This window comes from Salvia hispanica, chromosome 5 (genome assembly GCF_023119035.1).
Source record: "Salvia hispanica cultivar TCC Black 2014 chromosome 5, UniMelb_Shisp_WGS_1.0, whole genome shotgun sequence".
NCBI classification, from domain to species: Eukaryota; Viridiplantae; Streptophyta; class Magnoliopsida; order Lamiales; family Lamiaceae; genus Salvia; species Salvia hispanica.
Window position 1 is genome coordinate 1,795,020 of NC_062969.1, and position 19,160 is coordinate 1,814,179.

Here is a 19,160-nt window from a genome sequence, read left to right on the forward strand (position 1 = left end):
GACACTACATTACTTTCATATTTATTTCAATATAAACTTCTGACTCTATTTAATTTTTTGACTCTATTTAATATTTTTGATAAATTTGTTCACAATTATGCGATGGTAAAAAAAATTTATCCCCTACACTACATATAATATATTTCTAAAATTTTAAATTAAATAATTATTTATATTTTCCGCTGCCACATTACTACAATTTCACCTAAAATAATTTCGAACAAACAAAATTTAGTGATTTTACTCCTAATCTTTAAAATCATAGAACTGACCATATATTAATCAATGTTCTTGATTTTTGCCCCACAGTTTACCTCATATTCTATAGCCTTTAGCCCCTAAATTATATTCGAAACTTGTATATGTAAGAATTACTATGTTTTATTCACTTGATTTATTGCTATTTCAATAATTTGATAGTAACTCATATATAAAGTATTGTCTGGCCTTTTCCAGTCATAACAACAATAATTTTGATTTTCTTGAGAGCGACAGCAGTAAATTTATGAGCAGCTATTTTCAATTGTTTATTTTTTCCCTTTTTCAATGGAGCTTAACCATCATATATCAATTTGTATTTTAATCGAGTTTGGAAAATCATTTTAGTTATTTATTAAATATAGGTGGCTATTTACATTATGTTTAGCCACTTTTGGGTAGGGATGGATGCATTGGCGAATTTGATTCGGAGCTAGCTGTTGAACTTTCAAAAAATTAGAATGGTATTTAACTCGACAAGGGCATTGATCGTCAGTTTCACTTCAAAATTGTTGATTTTTGCGTAGATTTTGTCTTTTTCTCCAACGCTTCAATGAACCACTGTTGGGTTGAATTTGATTCGGAACTAGCTGTTGAAGTTTCGAAAAATTGGAATGGTATTTAACTCGACAAAGGCATTGATCGTCAGTTTCACTTCAAAATTGTTGATTTTTGCGTAGATTTTGCCTTTTTCTCGCTTCAATGAGCCACTGTTGGGTTGGGATAATTGGTTGTTTCAATTGTGAAATGACAGTTATAGTTCTGAAAAATTAGAATAGCATGTGACCAGACAAAAGCATCGATGGCTTGTGTCGGGTTTTTTTTTTTTTTTTTGCCTTTTCTCACGTTGCCAATGTTTCTTTTCGAAGTTTCACATTTTTTTTATATTTTTTCTCAATTTTAAATTAAAAATCGACAATTAATCGACTTGTACAATGTTAAACACACTAGAATCATAGCCAATATTGTAAAACTGGTACAATATGTAATTCCAACTTCCAAGTTTAGTCCAAATAGTAGTTATAGTTAGAAAACCATCATCATCTACCACATTCCAATTCAAACGTGTGAATTATCCGAGAATTCAAAATACTTGAGTGAAAAAAAAATCATCGAACAATAGTAAATTCAAATAAAACCCATCCACATTTATTATTTAATTATAGCTGCTCTTTAAAAGTGTAAATCTTCCATTTACACTAATATTTTGAAAATAGAACATAAATTCAGCCATATCTTTTTTATATACCAAGAGCCAGACGTGTCTAATAATTTGATTCCATTTTCAAAACTGAAATTTATCAAAATACAATTAATTAATGATACAATTCTGTTCATTGTCTTTATCCCACTAATTCGAGACAAACTTTTATCAGATTTGCTTTTATCCCATCCAAATAGTCCCAATAAAAATTTGCTGGATCCCACTCATAACAAATTCACACTTATTTCAACTCTTCAAATTCCTTCCTTTTCCCATAAATAAATTTGTCACATTTCTCACCTCCTCCAATCCCAATCTATCCCAAAGACGAACTTTTCCTAAGAAAAGTTAAAGCCTATCACAACAATATTAAACTAATTCCAAAAGATGTATATTTCGTTCCTCCTTCTAAATTAACCGAGTCATTATATTTTTTCTAAAGTCTCAAATTAAATGAATCATTTTTGACAAAAATCATTGCTTTTAATATTTCTTATCATATTATTGCTCATATTTTATATTCTCTGCATATCTATTTTTTTTTTCTTATTTTAACTGAATAAATATCCGTTTCTTAAACCTCGTGATGAAAAACTGCTTCGATTAATTTGGGATGACAAGAATATGCTCACTCAGTGCAATGTTAAAAGTGGTTTTCGATTTCACAAATTAGATAATATTGAGTTTTATGATATATCATACTACTTAATTTGTCGATAACCATTTTATTCTTTTTCGGGCCGTTAACAAAAAATAGTTGTGTTCCATTTATGATTAGATTCCATCTTTAATAATGCGGGTCTTGATCTTCACTAATAAAATCTTTAAACAGTTTTTTTTCTTCTATATCTCTCTAATACTTGTCAATTTAGTATATTAAAATTTACGTAATCAAATATCAAGACTAGTGTCGGTGGACAAAGAGATCATATATTCTTATAGCGTATTTCACTAAATTTTTGTTTTACACGACAACTTAAAAATCTAAAGAAAAAGAGCATATTTTACAGAACCGGCAAACTTCACTAAATTCGAGCTTTATACGACAATTAAAAAATACATCTTATAACTACCGAACTTTCGCTTTCATTTGATTCTCCTAACATAATCGAATTTATGCAAAAATATGCTTTCATATAAAAATCATTTCCAGTTAAGCACATATAGTTTCACTAAGAACAACGAGATTCGGTAAACAATGTCGGCCGATTCGACCACCTCGTACTTTAATGCATCATTAAATCGTCTCGAATCCGATTCACTACCATAATAAGATAAATCACCACATAAAAATTTTAATCACTATGCAAAAATCACAAATTCTATTATCCCAATATAAATAAACACAATAACCAATTAAAAGGTTTACTCTAGTCCCAAAACCAACACTTTCCTCATTTAATTCCACCACCACCAAGATTCCAAACCCACAAATTTTCCCTCCACACTCCATCACTTCACACACACAACACATCACTTCACACACACAACACACAACACACACTTAAAGCAAGAATCTTCTTATACTTAATCTTCTTCATCTTCTTGCATGATTCATTCTCAATCATCAAGAATGCCTCCATCACCTTCCCTCTCCCCATTCCTTCCCCTTTTCCTCCTCTTCTCAATTCTCCAATCCACACCCCTTTTTTCTCTTGCTCTAAACCAAGAGGGCCTCCTCCTCCTCCGAGCCAACCTCCCCATCCCCGGCTGGTCCGCCGCCGCCGCCACCCCCTGCAACTGGACCGGCGTCGCCTGCAACGGCCTCGGCTCCGTCGCCGCCCTCTCCCTCTCCGGCGCCTCCCTCTCCGGCGACTTCCCCATCTCCCTCTGCGACCTCCCTTCCCTCTCCAACCTCTCCCTCTCCAACAACTCCATCAACTCCTCCCTCCCCGCCGCCGTCTCCGCCTGCCGGAATCTCGTCAGCCTCGACCTCTCCCAGAATCTCCTCGTGGGCCCCATCCCCTCCTCCCTCTCCGACCTCCCCTTCCTCAGGTATGCGATAAAGTTTCAATCTTTACTGTTAATTTCGAAATCAAGCAAGAATTTAATGCTCATTTGAATTCATCTTTCTGCAAATAGCCACTTGGTAAAAAGGTTTAAATAGAAATCAGCCTTTTTAAGTAAAAAGATTCAATTTTTACAGTTAAAAAAGGGAGAATTTCTTTTTGTTAGCTTCATTTGAATTCATCTTTCTGCAAATAGCCAGTTGGTAAAAATGTTTAAATAGAAATCAGCCTTTTTAAGTAAAAGATCGTAATAAAGATTCAATTTTTACGGTTAAAAATCAGTAAAAAAGATTCAATCTTTACGGTTAAAAAAGATAAATTTAGTGTTCATCTGCAAATCACCTTTTTAATTGAGTCTGAATTTTCATCAGATGTCGTCAAGTATACGCAAAGATCATGTTTTTAGCCTATCTGAATTCTCCATTATTAACTCTCATTTAATTTCTAGAACAATCTTTTCCATCAGCATTTATGATCGTGATTACAACGCCTCTTCACTTCAATTCCGATTTCCATAGATTCTCAGATGCAATTCTAATCAATTGCAAATTGAATTTCAATCCAGGTACCTTAATTTAGAGGGAAACAGCTTCTCCGGCCAAATTCCCCCCTCTTTCGGCACTTTCCGGCAGCTCGAAACCCTAATCCTCACCGAGAATCTCCTTACCGGCCCGATTCCGGCGGGTCTCGGCAACATCACCACCCTCAAAAGGCTACTCCTCGCCTACAATCACTTCTCACCTAGCCCCATTCCACCGGAGCTAGGCAGCCTCATTAACTTAGAGGAGCTCTGGATAAGCGACTCCGGCCTCACTGGCCCGTTCCCACCGAGCCTCGGCCGGCTCAAGCGCCTCAGGAACCTCGACCTCTCGGATAACCTCCTCTCCGGGCCTCTCCCGAGCCAGATCACGGAGCTCACCAGCATAGAGCAGATGGAGCTCTTCAACAACTCTTTCAGTGGCTCATTGCCTCAGCTTGGATGGTCTCATTTGGCTAATTTGAGGAGATTTGATGCTTCCATGAATATGTTGAGTGGGATCATCCCAGCCGAGCTCTGTGCCTTGCCTCTCGAGTCGTTGAACCTGTACGAGAACAAGCTCGGGGGGCTGATCCCCGAGAGCATTGCCTTATCCGAGAATCTCGTTGAGCTTAAGCTGTTTGCGAATCCCCTGAGCGGCTTGCTTCCGAGGGATCTTGGCAAGAACTCGGCCTTGCAGATTTTAGACGTGTCGTATTGCAATCTCACCGGTGGGATCCCGGAGTTCTTGTGCTCGAATAATGCTCTCGAGGCGTTGATATTGATATACAATGATTTCTCGGGGAGCATTCCCGCGAGTGTTGCCAAATGCAGGACGCTGCAGAGGGTTAGGATGCGTGGGAACCGGTTGTCCGGGGAGGTTCCGGATGAGTTTTGGGGGCTGCCTAATGCCTACTTGCTCGAGCTCCACGGGAACTTGTTCTCGGGGGGTGTCTCTCCGCTGATTGCAGGGGCTACGAACCTGTCCACGCTGTCGATCTCGAGCAATAATTTCTCGGGGAGCCTGCCTCGTGAGATTGGATCGTTGGAGGCCTTGATTGAGTTGTCTGCGCGTGATAACGCGTTCAGTGGCGAAATCCCGAGCTCCATTGTGAATCTGAAGCAGCTAGGGAGGCTTGATCTAAGCAACAATGATTTATCTGGTGGAATTCCTATTGGAATTCATGAATTAGCACAGTTGAATGAGCTTAATTTGGCTCAAAATAGGCTCTCTGGTCCAATCCCTGATGAGATTGGGGACTTGCCTGTGTTGAACTATCTTGATCTTTCTGGTAACAGATTTTCCGGGGAGATTCCGGCTTCGTTGCAGAATTTGAGGCTCAATAAGCTGAATTTATCGAGCAATCTGCTCACCGGGATCACCCCTCCCGTGTTTGCTAGCGATGCTTACAGTGATAGCTTTCTTGGCAACCCGGGGCTCTGTGTTCGCGCCTCTGGTTCGTGTAGCTGGGGAGGGAGTGGGCGTGGTCGAGTCTTTAAGTGGGTATTGAGGTCTATCTTCGCTGCAGCTGCGCTGGTCTTCCTCGTTGGCGTTGTCTGCTTCGTGATCAAGTACAGGAAGCTCGGGCGGATGAAGAGGAATCGAGGCGCTGTGACCAAGTGGACGTCGTTTTACAAGCTCGGGTTCAGCGAGAGTGAGATCAGCGACTGCTTGAAGGAGGCGAACGTGATTGGGAGGGGCGCCTCAGGGAAGGTCTACCAGGCCGTGCTGAGCAATGGGGAGACGGTCGCTGTGAAGAAGCTGCACGACCGGGCTATTAGAGACGCGAGCAGCAACGCCACCATCAGCAGCCTTGATTCGGACGGGGACGGGTTTGAGACCGAGGTGGAGACGCTGGGGAGGATCAGGCACAAGAATATCGTCCGGTTGTGGTGCTGCTGTAGCGCGGGGAGATGCAAGCTCTTGGTGTACGAGTACCTCCCCAACGGGAGCCTAGGCGACGCGCTGCACAAGGGCGCGAAGAGGATATTGGACTGGCCAACGAGGTTCAAGATCGCGCTGGATGCTGCCGAGGGGCTCTCGTACTTGCACCACGACTCTGTCCCTCCGGTCGTGCACAGGGACGTGAAGTCGAACAACATATTGCTCGATGGAGACTTCGGTGCTAAGATTGCGGATTTTGGCGTTGCAAAAGTGGTTAAGAAGACCGCCAACAACGGCCTCGAGTCCATGTCCGTTATTGCTGGTTCGTACGGCTACATTGCGCCCGGTATGTCCGTACACAATTGTTGTTGTTATTAGGTATTATTTACGATTATGATAAAAAAAAATGTGTTTTGGTTGTAGAATACGCGTACACGCTACGTGTGAACGAGAAGAGCGACATATACAGCTTTGGAGTCGTGCTGCTCGAGCTAGTGACGGGGAGGCCGCCAATTGATCCCGAATTCGGGGAGAAGGACTTGGCCGCGTGGTTGCGGTCCACACTGGAGTCGCACGGGACTAGCGACGTGGTGGACCCGAAGCTCGGCTTGGAGAAGTTCGAGGAGCACGTTGGCCGGCTCCTCGACATCGGGCTGCTGTGCACTAGCAACCTCCCCAACACTCGGCCTTCCATGCGTAGGGTTGTGAATATGCTGCAGGAATTAATTGCTTTGATACCTAAATCTCAAGAAAAGAAGCCCATGAATACCATTTGAATTTAGTCTAATTTTAGATAGAAAAAATGATATGGATTATACTATCAACTTGTGGTTGTTGGTGGGGTTTTTATTTAATTCATCTGAAATTAACTAGTAAAGTGATGAATCACAAGATTTAAATATACTTATGCAACATTGTTCTCTAGAATATGAGATATGATATCATTTAATTAGATGTCACAATTTGGATTTCAGCATCGAAGTTGTCTTGTCTTATTTTTTGGTGCATTTAGTCATTCTTTGCCGTCCCTCATTTATTGAATTGGGTCCTCTAGATTTAGGTGGAATCAATAAATATTGTATATATGGGTGTTAAATTTATAATTTTTTGCAAATATTTTTTTTTATGGAGGGTGTGGTGGTGTGACACTTCGACCACTACTCAAATATAGTTTCGTCATTTTAATAACTCACTATATTTTGAGTAAATTGTCGAAAAAATGGTGACGAATGTTTAGTCAAATTGAATATACCTAAAACAATAAAAAAAAATAGAAAAAAATTCTGTAAAAGTTAAATTTGTTTGCATATCATTTTTTTTTTTGTGTGAAACTGTATCTTAGGTAAGATATTATATTGAATAGTTAAATTTTTTCGCATGTTAATTTTTTCTTTGTGTGAGACTGTATCTGATATGACAGTTCAGATATCATATTATTTGATTGAAAAACATCAACAATATAGTACACGTAAGTAATAATTTTTTTTATCGCAATATAAATGCGAACGAATTTAAAATGCACAATTTTTTCGATTGATTTATGTAATCGCGGACCAAATCAGAATTGACCAAATATCATCATTTTCTAAACCTTATATTTTTTTGTTAAGTGAGACTCTAATAATTCATTCAAATTAAACCACATTCTATTTATAAAATCACTACAAGTTAACATTTTATCCATTTATACAACTCAGAACACTCAATCAATTCGTTAAAATCCAAACCAAAAGATAAATAGGGATAAGAAATAGTAGTACATACTATTCTTTTATGAGTTTATCCAACAGTGATTTTGACTTAAGTAAATCAATAAATCATTGGTCGTCTCCAACGTAGAAAAGGGAAGTATAAGTCAAGAGGATGAGACATCACGTTAAGAGGCAATAAGCAATAAATGATTTATGTGAAGGTGGCAGTCTTTTTAATTAGTAGAGACTAAGTCATAATTTAAATTCGAAAGTTATGAAATCTTCATTAAATATGATGCAAGTATTAATTAATCCCTTTCGTCCACGAATAAGAGTCCCATTTTTCCATTTTGTTCCGTCCATGAATAAGAGTCCCGATTCATAATTACCATAAATGGTAAAGAGACCCACATTCCACTAACTCATTACACTCACATATCATTTAAAACTAATATATACAAGTGGGACCCTATTCCACTAACTTTCTTCCACCCACTTTTTTTAACATTTTTTAAAACCCGCGTCATTTAGAAATGAGAGTGTTAATCGTGGACGAAAGGAGTAAAAATCAAGGCTAAAGTGGACAGCATAGGGCCCACTAACGAGTTCAAACCACACCACAGAAAAATTTCCTATTTGGATCTTTATTGGGCTAAAGTGGACAGCATAAGGCCCATTAACTGCACTATAATAAGTGATCATGCTGTAAATGGAATTAAGAGGTTTTTTTTTATCACTATTTTCATTATGTCGATTTTATTTTCATTTCCACCTTTATAAAATTAGATGAATTAAATTAGAAAAAAAGTAGTATCACTATACTATATTGGTTTTGCCACTTCAGGTAGGCCTCAGCTAAAAAATAAATTATATAGTGAGAAATATTCTGTTGCTATAAATATTAGTTCATTAGTTAATTTATATCAATCGGTAATATAAATTTTAAATAGACCTCAATATATATGTTCAAATCGAGTTGATGAATATTTAGTGGCTAATTCCAAGCCAAATATATGTAAATGTAACCAGTACTTAGTTTAATTTCACTCCTTTACGAACTCTAGTGTTGTCCCATATCAGTTGTGTACCTAGTAATATTGGTGTGTATTTATTGAGACGTCCGACGGCTCAAAGTGATGGCTTGAGAAAGGAGCCATTCATATTGTGACATTTGCGAGCTAACTCAGAATGTGACACATATAACGATATTCTATTTAGCCTATAAACTCCACATTTGTTGCCTCACACAATCGAGAATACACTCTATATTCATTGCTTGTTCCACCATACGTCCATACCTACCTAGGATTCCTCTCCTCCATTCTTGCATGAAACATTTATGCGTTCTTTTCTATATTTTTTTGGGAAAGGCTATATAACCAAAAGAAAATAATAGTAATAAAAATAATATATTTTCACATCTTTCTAAGTACATATGGGTTTTGAGAAGATAACAACTAGGGCACAATTTAAATAAAGCAATAATGGAGCCTCTTTTCTTAGCACCCCACCAAATATTAAGCCCTCTCTTTCCACCAAAAGATATAGTGAAGCCCACAATTTTCAAAAGCTGAAATATTATTATAAACACATATTTTCATGTTTTCTAAGACAGGATATGCATGAATCTTAGTTATGTCTCTCTTTCCAAATAAATATTTCTATGCATCTCCTCAAAGCTTGCAATACTAAATTCCTTCCCCTTTTCCTTTCCTTTCCTCCTTTTTTGTCTTCTCTCTTAAGATATGCATATGAGCATATCCATCAACCAACAATGTTCTTGATATATCTTCATGCAATAATCATATCATATCCATCCATTGATTGATGAAGGGTTGCAGATCGTCTGCATCCCAAGAAAATCTCTCGTTTCTCCCAACCCTATCTCCTCATCACCGGTCATCGCCCTACGACACCGTTTCACGGGAGGGTAGAACGAGACCTCCACATCGCTCCCAAGCCCGCTCGTCCCCGAGTTGGTTGTACTGTACAACCCACTGAGCTTGTCTCCATCTTCGTCACGACCAAACTTCCCTAGGATGTTGGAGGAGTCCGTAGTCGTGGTGGTGGACCCAATCTGCGCGGCCCTCTGCAACTAGGGGTGAGCATTCGGGTTTCGGTTCTGTTTTTTGCCGAAACCGAATCAAAACCGAAAAACCAAATTTAGTTCAAAACCCAAACCGAACCGAACCCGAAAAACCGAAACAGAAAAACCGTAAACCAAACTTAAAAAACCGAACAAAACCGAAATATCCGAAAAACCGAAAAAAATCATATATATTAGTAATATATATGTGTAATTTATTTTATTATATATATATATATATAAAATATAAAAATAATAATGTAATATATATTATATAGTATATTAATTAATAGAATATATATAATATTATAGTTAAAATATTATATTAATGATCCAACACCCCATAAATGCAATAGAATCAAAATTACTCCTCTCAACGGAGATAATGAAAATTGAAATGTAGTAGAAATTACTCGCTCAATGACAAAGCCATCCAAACGCAAAGCATGTAGAAACAATCAGCCATTTATGCACAAACAATTTCATACAACAGAAAGCAGAGAATAACGGTAGACCTATATACATTGATCGGAAAAAAAATGTGTGGAGAGGATCGAGAAAAGATGAAATGATGAGAAGGTTTTAGAGAGAGTGAGAGAGCTTGTGGAAGGGTTTAGTATGGTAGGGTTAAGGGTTTTTCTCTAATTTCTAAATCCTTCATTTCATTTTCCCTTTTATTTTTGTTACAATTTAATTAATTTCCTTTTGTGTTTGGGCTCTGGCCCATTTAATATCCTCAACGACAAATTGGGCTTCAAATTCTACGCATACCTTCTCCCCTTGGAATAAAAATTGGGCTTCAAATTCTACGCTAGGAATAAAAATTGAAATAAAAAAAGAAAGGGATAAATCGTTGGCGGGTATTTGAGCTTCCTATTTATATGATATATTGTTGGAATTAAAATTAATAAACTTGATTTTTTTAATATAATTATCTAGATATAATACAAATATCTAGATATTATAGAATTATCATTTAAGTAGAATTCTAGTAGAGAATTCTAGAATATGAGATGTATGCCTATAAATATGTGAGAGTTATACCATTTTAAAATAGTTGAACAGGTTGAATAAGTTGAATAAGTTTAGAAGTTGAAAAGTTTGAGAAAAAAAAGTGTTTCTTTTGTTTCTAAAACATTTTTCATATATTTCACCCATTCTACTCTAAAATATTTCCTCCAAACTAAATTACTTCTCCAAACATATATCCTATATATTTTCCCTTCCTTCTCTCCCCACCAAAAACTCCTGTTTCTTCCCAAATTCTAAAATTCAAAGGAAACTGCCTCTTTCTCCCCAAATTCTCAAATTCGAATGGATACCAATGACGATCAATGGGGTGTTCCGGCGATGTTTTGCAACAATTTTCGACCTCAACGTCGCCGCTACTAGGAGGCTAGAGCTACTGGAAGTGACGTCGAACATCAAGACGTGAATAACTCCCTTTTTCTTTCCAAATTCTCAAATTCAGAAAAATCCCTCTTTCTCCCCAAATTCTCAAATTCGGATGGATAATAATGAAGACCCAATGGGGTGTTCATTCTCAAATTCGGATGGATACCAACGAAGATCCAATGGGGTGTTCCCGGCAATGTTTTGCAACAGTATCGACCTCAATGTCGCCGCTACTAGGAGGCTAGAGCTACTGGAAGTGACGTCGAACGTCAAGACGCGGATAATCGAGGATACCGCCGCTGTGAAGATACACGATGATGAGCATAAAATTATAACCGCAACCTTGAAATCGCTGCAGAAGAGAAGGCTTATGTTCGGAAGACTCAAATTACATATGAATAGTGAAAAGATAATCATGCAAAGTTTATAATTTAACAATACAGAATTTGACCAACCTTGGCAATATAAATAGATAGTTACCTCTAGAATAAATCTCTCCAAGCAAGGTGCCACACCAAACCAGCTTATTATTAGCACGAGAGAACAATTGTCCTTGTACTCACTGCTAAGAACCACCACCAATTCCTTAAGTTTAGGCATTATCTTTTCCAAAGTGTCCTGCACAATATCAATATATGTATATCATCTTAATTAACATGTGATTTCTAGGCATTTGAACACCGGCGAGGTCCCAACAACCTCCAAAGACGAAAGCCCATTTCCACACCAGGACAAGGACAGTTGCTCAAGGAGACGACAGTTTCCCAACAAAAACGCCACAGCCATACCACTCACATTCACATAATGCAAATTCAGCTTCTTGAGCAACTTCAGATTGTCGGGAAAATTCCATTTTTGGTATGGGAAATAGTAACACTCGTCTCGTGAGTAGGAGTAAGTGGAGCGTGGAGGATTTCGGGAGTATGGTGAATAGACGATCAATCCATCTAACATACTTGAACCTTAATTTGTTAATGTTATAGGAGTTTCTCCGATTGTCTAGTATTGTTGTCGAATCTAGATCTATATCTAGTTTGCGTGTGAAGATCCACTAGCTCCTCCATCGAGAGGAGAGTGCACTTGTCTTTATAGCTTCTTTCAAGCTCATCGAAGATAATATTAACCCTAATATCTCATCAGCAAGCTTGCTAATTCGATCACCCTGAAAGTGAAAACTAAACACTTGTGACTTATATGTCTATTGGTTGGTTTAATTACAAGGATTAAGTTCATAGGGATGTGATCAAATGAAAACTATAATTGAAAAATGTCAACAGATCACAAAAAAACATCAATAGAATTTCAACTGTAGTCAATGATTGATGTTGTGTTGATATTGTGTTGATACTGTGTTGACATTAAAATCTTGAAATTTTACACTGTGTTGATATTGTATTGAAACTGTGTTGAGGAGTTTTGAATTTGTACAATATATAAGTTTGCATTTTATCACTACCCTAAGTTCATATGTGTAAAAAAGAAAGGACAAACATGAATTCATAAGAAAGCGTAGATCATGATTGTTAGTAGTATTTTTGCTATGGTTAAGTTATATCAAAACCTAGATCATAATTTCACCATCGAAATCATTAATTTCACAATTGAAATCATTAAAATGTTCGAGTCGACTCCGTTGCTTTTTCGCCATTGTTAGTTTACTCCTCAAACCTACTTTTATTCGTTTTGTGCATATATAGTCGATCCGTAGAAAAGGATCAATAAAAAAAAAAAAAAAAAAGTTCAGTTACAAAAAATCTGTAAGGATATATTATTCTTTATATTTCAGCATCGAAGTTGTCTTGTCTTATTTTTTGGTGCATTTAGTCATTCTTTGCCATCCCTCATTTATTGAATTGGGTCCTCTAGATTTAGGTGGAATCAATAAATATTGTATATATGGGTGTTAGATTTATAAGTTTTTGCAAATATTTTTTTTATGGAGGGTGTGGTGTGACACTTCGACCACTACTCAAATATATTTCGTCATTTTAGTAAATTATACTCTACTCACTATATTAAGAGTAAATTGTCGAGAAAATGGTGATGCATGTTTAGTCAAAGTGTATATACCTAACCTAGAAAAAAAATCTGTAAAAGTTAAATTTGTTCGCATGCCAATTTTTTTTTTTGTGTGAAACTGTATCTTGGCTGAGATATCATATTGAATAGTTAAATTTTTTCGCATGTCAATTTTTATGCGTGAAACTGTATCTGATATGATAGTTCAGATATCATATTGTGTGATTGAAAAACATCAGTAATATAGTACACGTAAGTAGTAGATTTTTTTTATCGTAGCATAATTGTTAACGAAATTAAAATGCACAGTTTTTCGATTGATTTATGTAATCGTAGAACAAATTGACCAAATATCATGATTTTCTAAACCTTACATTTTTTGTTAAGTAAGACTCTAATAATCCATTCAAATTAAACGACATTCTATTTATAAAATCACTACAAGTTAACGTTTTATTCATTTATCCAACTCAGAACACTCAATCAATTCGTTAAAATCCAAACCAAAAGATAAATAGGGATAAGAAAGAGTAGAGTACATACTATTCTTTTATGAGTTTATCCAACAGTGATTTTGACTTATGTAGAAAAAAGGAAGTATAAGTCAAGAGGATGAGACATCACGTTAAGAGGCAATAAGCAATAAATGATTTATGTGAAGGTGCCAGCCTTTTTCATTAGTAGAGACAAGCTAAGTCATAATTTAAATTCGAAAGTTATAAAATCTTCATTAAATATGATGCAAGTATTAATTAAAAATCAAGGCTAAAGTGGACAGCATATATAAGGCCCATTAACGAGTTCAAACCACACCACAGAAAAATTTCCTAATTGGATCTTTATTGGGCTAAAGTGAGCAGCATAAGGCCCATTAACTGCACTATAATAAGTGGTCACATTCTATAATATGGAATAAAGAGGTTTTGATCATTATTTTCATTGTGGCGATTTTATTTTCTTTTCCACCTTTAAAAAATTAGATGAATTATATTATAAAAAAAGTATCATCACTCTTTTTATTGCTTTATTTGTTGGTGGAAGGTCTGTTGGTCGTGGTTTTGTCGTTTGGTTCTTTTGTGTGTCTGATTATAACTATATAGACTTGGAAAAACTTAACAACGTGGGCTTTCATCGTTAAACTTTAGTAACGAATTGACGATAAGTATTTCTGATGTAAAATATATTATGGATAAAATCGTAATTATATTTAATATCGACGATATATTTCGTTGGTTTATATTTTTTGAAGTGCGTGCATTAATAAACAAGGTGGGTCGCTAATGAGTTGGACAATGGTGATAACACGAAAACAAAACTGAGCCTACCACTAAAACAAATTATTGAAAATTTATACTGAAATTATATCCTCAGTGGGGTTGTGTATGAAACACGTACATACATATATATATATATATATATTACTATATTCTTTGAAGTTATGGGCGACTCTTTTTTTTTTTTTAATTTATATCAATTGGTAAAATAAAATTTAAACAGATCTCATATGTCTAAGTCGAGTTGATGAATATTTAGTGACTAATTCCAAGCCAAATATATGTAAATGTAACTAGTGCATTTTACTCCCTTACAATTTACAAACTCTAGTGTTGTCCCACATCGGTTGTGTAATTAGTGACATTGGTGTGTGTTTATCGAGACGTCTGATGGCTCGAGGCGGTGGCTTGAAAAAGGAGCCAGTCATATTGTGACGTTTGAGAGATAATTCGGAGTTTGACCCATGTAGCGATATTCGATTTAGTCCATAAACTCCATATCTGTTGCCTCACACAATCGAGAATACAGTCAATTAACCATACTTATCTAGGATTCTTTCCTCTATTCTTGCATGAAACATTTATGTATTCTTTTCTAGTATATTTTTTTTGGAAAGGCTATATAACAAAAGAGAATAATAATATATTTACACATCTTTCTAAGTACATATGGGGTTTGAGAAGATAACAACTAGGGCACAATTTAAATAAAGCAATAATGGAGCCTCTTTTCTTTGCCCCCCACGAAATATTAAACCCCCCTTTCCACCAAAAGATATAGTGTAGCCCACAATTTTCAAAAGGTGAAATATTATTATAAACACATATTTTCATGTTTTCTAAGACAGGATATGCATGAATCTTAGTTATGTCTCTCTCTCCAAATAAATATTTCTATGCATCTTCCTCTTCCTTCTCCTCAAAGCTTGCAATACTAAATTTCTTCTCCTTTTACTTTCCTTTTTTTGTCTTCTCTCTCTTTCAGCATCAAACTCCACTTTATTCCCTTGGTACAATATTATGATATGCATATCCATCAACAACAACAATATTCTTGATATTTCTTTATGCAATAATCATATGATTCATATCATATCCATCCATTGATTGATGAAGGATTGCAGATCCTCTGCATTCCAAGAAAATCCCTCGTTTCTCCCAACCCAATCTCCTCATCACCGGTCATCGCCCTACGACACCGTTTCACGGGAGGGTACAATGAGACCTCCACATCGCTCCCAAGCCCGCTTGTCCCCGAGTTGGTTGTACTGTACAACCCACAAAGCTTGTCTCCGTCTTCGTCACGACCAAACTTCCCAAGGATGTTGGAGGAGTCCGTAGTTGTGGTGGTGGACCCAATCTGCGCGGCCCTCTGCAATAGAGCCGTTGCAGAGATGGCCGCACAGCTCTGGTTCTGGTTCTGGTTCTGGTTCTGGTGCTGAGCACTGAAGAGGGACGGAGCGTTAACCTCTTTGTTGCTCATCATAGGGTTTTGATTCGGGCCGAAATCCCAATTCATCATGTGGTATGAAGAGGGTGGTGGATTAGGGTTTTGGTGGATGAGTGGGTGGTCAAGGGTGATTTGATGGTGGTGCATTTCTTGAAGGCTTTTTGGGATGGGGTTGTTTTGGGGGATGTGTATATTGGGGTGGTTGGTTTGGGGTATCCATAGGGGTTGGTTTTTAGGGATGTTTGAAAGGTTGTTGATTGAGTTTGATTTGAAGATTGGAGGGAAATTTTGTTGCCCTAACCCTAGAGATGAGCCAATGAGATTGTAGTTGAGATTTGGATTGTTGTGGTTCATGTGTGATGCTGCAGTGAATCTAGCCGTTTCTTCGGCTAGGGCATCGCAAAAGGCTCGGTGAGTGATGAAGCTATCTCTCCTGTGTTGGAACGAAGACAAGATCGAGGAACGAATCAAGATCAATAATTGAATAATATTCTATATAAAGAGTTGAATGTAATCAATAAAAAGTATCCAAACCTAATGTCCAATGTAGTCATTATATCATTGTTTATTTTACTAATTTCATTTGTGTTTTCTACCATATTGCTCAAGTGACAAAGACAAGTTGTTCACTATGGAGGAAGATGAGCAAATATTAATTCTTTGATTGAAAGCACCGCCTTATGATATTTTTATTACCCTCTAGTGTCCCACTACTAAATTCATTATATTAATACTACTATTTACTTCACATAATTATAATTAATGAAGCTTAGTTATTGTTTATTGCAAAAATTGAAGTTTAATATTATTATAGTTATAAAATAATTTGACCTAACATAAAAAAAAAGCTGTAGTGATCGAATATAACGAATCCCAAGTGCAACTCTAAAAATTAAACTAAAACACACACAAAAAATGGAACTGAATCAAGAAACCAACATGAAAAAAATGACAAATAATAGTGCTAGCTAGTGAGACAACTACTAGACAATTAGAGGATCTCCAATGCAAAATTCAGTTTCATATCACAAACCTTCATATATCAAGAAGGGTTTCAAAATTTTGCAAGATCAAACATTTTAGCATATTCAAGAACAAACCTACAACTCATTCAACAAAAACCATTAAAAAAACAACTAATTCATCCAAACCCATTCAAGAAAGTAAACACAAAAAAGATTTTTTTAAAAGAAACTAGTCATACATATGTACCTTAAAAAAATAGTACTACCACAATAACATTTGAGGATATTGAAGAACAAATTCTTGGGTGAAATCTTTCTAAACTATTCAAAAATAATCTACAAATCAATTCAAGAAACACACACACATGCACATGACATCCAACATATATAGAAGTTAATCACAAAAACAAATTCTTAAAAAAAGAAAAAAGAAACTTGACACATACCTTGAAAAAATAGTACCACAATCACATTTGTATTCCCTAGTGCCACAAGTCTTGTAGTGTGCCTTCCAATCCGAATGCACCGCGTATCGCTTGGAGCACTTGTCGCACTTCCACTTCTTCTCCCCGTGCTTCCTGCAGAAGTGCTTCTTGATCCCGGTGAGGTCCCCCAGCGCCCTTGACGCGTGGTGGTGCACGCACGTCTTCTCCGGGCAAACATACACCCGCTTCCTCGCCTCCTTCCCCGTCCTCTGCTTCAGCTTCCACGGCAGGTTGTGTCCCCTCTTGTGCAGCTGCAGATTCTGGTCCCGCTGGAACCCTTTCCCGCATATCTCGCACAAGAACCGGTTCGTCGCCATTAGGGTTTTTGGCGACAGAGCGATCACCTCCGCCTCGGGGTCTGTTTGGCACGGAAAACAAAACCCCCTTTTTTTAATTTTTAGGTTAATTTTTCAAAATACGCGATGATGTGATAGACAGAAGTCTGTGTTTATACCTGGATTTCCGGGGAGATTCCGCTTCTTCTTTAGTGGGGGCTGAACGACGTCGTTTTGAGCTGATGTGACCGAGATTGCTTCTTCTTCCGTAGATCTCATCTTTGAGTTATTTGGTTCAATTTAGCTAAGGGATGGGACTTTTTTGTTGTTGTAAGAAGGGAAGAGCTAAAAGATAACTTTCTAAAGTGATGTGATCAAATGCAAGGAATTAACATTAGGTCTTTCTCTCTCTCTTAGGCTCCAAAGTAGAGAGAATTATGAGTGGGTTGATTAAGGGTTTTTAATCTTATTTAACAAACTCAAGTTGGTGATACTGTGGATTTGGCAGACTTGGGTGAGATTTTTATGTTTAGGGATTATTATTATTATGTGTACATATTTTAAAAAAATTTTAAAAAAATGTTACTATATATTATGTGTGTGTGTGGGAGAGAGTGGATGATGACACATATGATGAGGTCCAAAAAAGAATGTGAGTGTATGGCTTTCTGGTTGGAATGATTACCCCATAATTGTTTGCTTTATGTTTTTTTATATTTTTACTACTATTAATTAATATTATTATGCTAGAACATAGTTACAAAAATATGGTCTCCTGTGAATTCTTGTGTTTGATTAAATGTGTAAAAGAGCCCCACTTCCAAATTATGTAATTCTGGTTGATTTGATTGACATTGACATGCGATATTGTAATTATTTTACTACTATTGTACATTTTTACTGTTTCATAGTCCGTCTTGACTGCCAATTAGTCTATTAGTATATGATTCTAAATCAACTAAATTTCAAAATTGAGTCGAATGGCCGATGCAATTATATTTATGAAAATAGTTGAAATTGGGAATCACCTCAAATTAAGTTTGTGTTGAATCATAGGTATAAATGAGTTAGTTTTAATTTGTTGTTTTCAAATTGTTACTTGAAGCGTATAATCTTTATGATGCCTCTAATATATAATTATGCAAATAAGAATTCTACAATAAATTCATTGGCTCCTTTATTTTGTTATTTACCATTTATATATAAATTTAACCGCGTGTAACTGAAGTCGTTTACACAGACACATTCTAAATTCAAACTCTAACGAAAAATAGCTAGTAAAACGTTAAATAGCCACATTTTAGCTATAATTAATTAATTAATTTTTTTCATCTATGTTTTCATTTAAATAAATAAATATATATATATGGTACGATCGATATGAACAAGAAATTAATTACTACCAGATCAGTTTTACACAAAATATTGGTATATATATGTGCATTATATATTTATAGTCAAAGGAAGTTGAATTCCAAAGAGAACGACAAGCAAAACTAGCATAAAAAGGGAAGAATCGTCCTAACGACAGACTAAACCCATTGGCTACCAAAATCCATCTCACATTTCGATAAACAATTTTTTTGCCCCACTAACAAAGTATATATAATTAATTTACTTTTCAAAAAAAAATAATAATAATTCCAT

At 36.3% G+C, this 19,160-nt stretch overlaps 2 protein-coding genes across 2 annotated transcripts; one reads left to right on the forward strand and one right to left on the reverse strand.

The window, feature by feature from the left end:
• Positions 1–2,890: 2,890 nt before the first annotated feature.
• Positions 2,891–6,846, forward strand: LOC125186320 (receptor-like protein kinase 5). Its single transcript, XM_048082671.1, has 3 exons — positions 2,891–3,457; positions 4,037–6,219; positions 6,297–6,846. The coding sequence occupies exons 1-3, from the start codon at positions 3,012–3,014 to the stop codon at positions 6,647–6,649; spliced, it is 2,982 nt and encodes a 993-aa protein (XP_047938628.1). The 5' UTR covers positions 2,891–3,011; the 3' UTR covers positions 6,650–6,846.
• An 8,115-nt stretch (positions 6,847–14,961) lies between these two features.
• On the reverse strand, positions 14,962–17,961 carry LOC125187274 (zinc finger protein NUTCRACKER-like). The gene is made up of 3 exons (XM_048083829.1): positions 17,693–17,961; positions 17,200–17,596; positions 14,962–16,221 (listed from the first exon to the last, which is right to left on the reverse strand). Exons 1-3 carry the CDS (start codon positions 17,790–17,792, stop codon positions 15,429–15,431), a joined length of 1,290 nt encoding a protein of 429 aa, XP_047939786.1. The 5' UTR covers positions 17,793–17,961; the 3' UTR covers positions 14,962–15,428.
• Between the last annotated feature and the right edge of the window lie 1,199 nt (positions 17,962–19,160).